The following is a 3,684-nucleotide window of genomic DNA, read 5'->3' as shown; positions in this document are numbered from 1 at the left end:
GGGCACCGCTGTTTCTGCGCTTGGACCCTCCTGGGCAGCTTCATTCTGTGGCTTCGCCGCCAAAATCCAGGAAAAACATCACTACACCCCCTTTGGACCATCTGCTGAACTCGAGTTAATATGATCTTTTTGAAAACCTTCTTGCATCTTTGCTCCCAAATACGGATTTGTCTGACTTCTAAATTTAATCTAATTTAATTGCCAAATTAATTCAGCCTGTAATTTGATTCGTCCATCTGTCCTAGTTGCAGCTTTTACCACATGCTGCCTTGAAAGCAAGTGTCTCCCCTCCATAATCCCGCTTATCGAAACACAAAGCATATTAAAACCTAACCCATTATAATAATAACAATCAATCGCATTGATAAATGTAGATTTTTTATTAAAAATGGGGACTAGGATGGTTAGTGAGCTTCGACCATCATTGTATCCGCCTCGACCATCGTCGTATCCGCCTCGACCATCGTTCTTTTTGTTGGAATGACTGCTAAATTCAGATTTGGACAAGTTGACAGCAGAAAGACTAAAATCAATAGAAAAGTCCACGCAACAATTTGAATAAAAATTGGAATACATTTTTCGATCCAAAATATAAGAGAAGGGCTATTTGTTGTCGATTTCGTCGTCATTATCGTCATATCGTATGCTTTCACAAAAAAATGGTTGAAATTAAATGGTAAAAGAACTCGAAGAATCATTCTGATGAAAGATAATTGTAATTTCATAGCATCAATCATGATGATATAATTGTTAACGTCGGCGACGATGAAAAGCATCAAAAAGATATTGACAATGTTGAAAATCGTTTCAGAGGGCACTAAATAAGAGAACATCATTAACATTGAATTGTAGTTGATGACTGCAAAGGTAATGGTAAAAAATTGCATAATATTCCTCTTGTTACTTGCAAAAACAACACTACCACCATCGTGATTAACGCGGATCATGATGAACTTGAAAATAAAAGATCCTAATACGAATCCCATATGAATGAAAAGTGTGAAAAGAATTTCAGAGCCAACATAAATCAATGGATTGTACAAATTCATTCGTCTGCTTGTAATCACAAAGTGACGATAGGTTCTGATCCTCCCTGGAACTTGCATGAATATGTAAAATAAAAATGTTTCAAAAAGCGTTGGATAGGCACTTAGTTTGGCAACTTTTGATTGAAGATAACCATAGGCCATGGAAACGACTGTCAAAGAAAAAAGCATTGAATGAGAAAGCGTTGAATAATGATAGACGAGCAAAGCCAAAAATTGGTCCCATAGCGGAAGAGGATCTCGAAGTTTTGGAATTGCAAGAAAAGGACCATCGTAAATCAGTTTAATTCCGCGATTGGAAAGCGCGACATCAGCAGCATCGTCATCATGATCACTGGAATCTCTCAAGGTAGGGGCGATGCGAGATTTCCAAGTCGATTTCAGAAATTCAATCTTATCATTTGATTTGGCGATCGATTCCTTTGTTCGGGAATCGATGGAAACGGCGTCAAGGACAAAATCTGCAAAATTGATGTTTTTCTCATTTTCAATGCCACTTTTTTTGAAGAAATTTCGAGCTTCCGCCAGTGAGCCGTAAAATATTTGAAATCCCTTTGTCAGAATGACCAATTTGGAAAACATTGGAAGCAAATCTTCTCTTGGCTGATGAATGGTCATTACGATGGTTTTGTGGTATTTTGCAGCATATTCCTTCAACAATTCCACAATTTGAAATGTCAAAGAAGAATCAAGGCCAGAAGTCGGCTCATCCAAAAACAGCAGCATTGGATCGGAAATCAATTCAAGGGCAATGGCTAGTCTTTTCTTTTGGCCTCCAGATATCAATTGAACGATCGTTTCAGAACAATCTTCCAACTGAAGCGATTGCAAAAGTTGGTTGATTTTATCATCTCTCGCATTTTGAGATCCAGCGATTTTCATGGAGGCAATGATTTCCATATTTTTTCTCACTGTAAAAACAGAATTGATATTGTTGACTTGCTCAACATATCCCAAAATGCAGCTCCATGTTGATTCTTCTCTGTTTTGCCCATTGACCGTGATTGAGCCAGAGACGACGGATCGTTGCAGCCACCCTGCCAGCGCATTTAATAAAGTAGTTTTTCCGCAACCTGAAGGGCCAAATATGGCAACAATTTCTCCCGGCCCTGCTTGTCCCGATATTTCAGAGATAATTCTAGTTTTTGGGCCGAAAAAAGATCCAGTTATGTCCACGGAAATGTTCTTCCAACTCAACGTGACACCCGCATTTTCCGCTTCAAAAATCAACGGAGAAACAGATTGTTGCTGCGGAATACCATCAGCATCAGAAGATTTAAATATGAAAATTATAATTCCAAAGCATATCAGTGAGACCGCAAGCAAAGTTGGAATGATTAATACTTTTACCGACTTCATGGTTGTAATTAAAAATGCGAGCAATTAAATCCATTTTTTAAATCATCGAAATCAGCTCCAATCAAAATTGAGAATTAATCATCTCCGAATTCATTGGTTTTTGAATTTTTATCAAATTTGAAATTAAAAGAAGCCATTAAAAAGGCGGTCTTAAAATGTTCCGTAAATTTTGCAATTTTTACCACTTCAAATCTTTTTTTCTCTAGAATTTTTTACAGAGAGTAATTTCAGGATTTCGCATTTTCCTGATCACCTCATTTGCAATAACTGTTTTTCTAGTAGGATTGCTGATTTGTCTTATTGCTAGGGTTGGGTTTGCCATGCTTTATCTCGTCATAAACGAAATTATGGGGCGTCTTGATTTCAAAGCTGCATCTGGGAGTCAGTAAAAGGTATTTTGCCAGTAAATTTCTATTTCGTCTTGTCACTATGTGCACGGGTCCCGCTTATACAATAAATATCATAGTAAACGCTAGCCTAGCCCATTAGGTTAAGGTTGTGCTCCCAATGCAGGAGGAGATTGATATCGAATGATTTATTGCCTACAAATTTAAACCGATTGAATTTATTTTTCGGTGGGACCATTATGCATTATTTCTCGTGGCTAATATCTTATTGTGGCACATTTGGTAAAACTTGTAGATTTTCCAGAGATTCCTGAGCTTGCTCAAATTGTAAAAATTTCAGATTTTGCTCAGTTTTTAGAGCTTCTACAGCTTTCATCTCTTGCTGAATTTTTAGAACTTGCTGAGTTAGCTGAGCTTTCATAGCTTCTTCTTGATCTGGATTTAATTGATTTGGCTGCGAAAATATAGCATCTAGATCTAGTTTAATGTTTTCAAGTTTTTCGTTTAGCCGATTTTGTTCATCTGTTATAATTCTTAGAGATATTCGAATTTGTTGAGCTAGTTCAAGTTGTTCAGCTACTAGAGCTTGTATACATATTAGAGCCTCTAACCGATCTCCTGTTGCATCTGCTCCACTTTCTAACGAGGGGAGAGCGAGAATGGCAAGGAAAGCTATGAGGAATAAAAGTTTTGCAGTGCTCATCGAAGGAGACAGCTTGTTGAAAAAATTAGTGGCGGTTTATGCACTGTTTTGCACCAAATCTGAGTATTAAATTTACTAGTTGCCAAAATGCTCAATTAAACTCTGAAATTTTAGTTTCCAGGTCGTCTTCGTTTGCATTTCATTCGCCAAATAGTTAACTGTATTAAGGATTATTGAAAAAATAGAAGGTAGCCCATCAAGCACAAGCACAAGCACAAGCACAAGCACA

The 3,684-nt window shown here is 37.4% G+C and overlaps 2 protein-coding genes across 2 annotated transcripts; both read right to left on the bottom strand.

Moving 5' to 3' along the window:
- Positions 1-404: 404 nt before the first annotated feature.
- DI09_229p20 (ABC transporter family protein) lies at positions 405-2,405 on the bottom strand (the record flags this gene model as incomplete). Its single annotated transcript, XM_013382988.1, has 1 exon — positions 405-2,405. The coding sequence occupies one exon, from the start codon at positions 2,403-2,405 to the stop codon at positions 405-407; it is 2,001 nt and encodes a 666-aa protein (XP_013238442.1).
- A 612-nt stretch (positions 2,406-3,017) lies between these two features.
- Positions 3,018-3,455, bottom strand: DI09_229p10 (uncharacterized protein; the record flags this gene model as incomplete). The annotated part of the gene is made up of 1 exon (XM_013382987.1): positions 3,018-3,455. The coding sequence occupies one exon, from the start codon at positions 3,453-3,455 to the stop codon at positions 3,018-3,020; it is 438 nt and encodes a 145-aa protein (XP_013238441.1).
- Positions 3,456-3,684: the final 229 nt, after the last annotated feature.

The sequence above is a fragment of the Mitosporidium daphniae genome (genome assembly GCF_000760515.2).
Source record: "Mitosporidium daphniae strain UGP3 chromosome Unknown contig-229, whole genome shotgun sequence".
Lineage (NCBI taxonomy): Eukaryota > Fungi > Microsporidia > Mitosporidium > Mitosporidium daphniae.
Note: the sequence above shows the minus strand (reverse complement) of the source record. Positions and strands in the feature narration are given on the sequence as shown.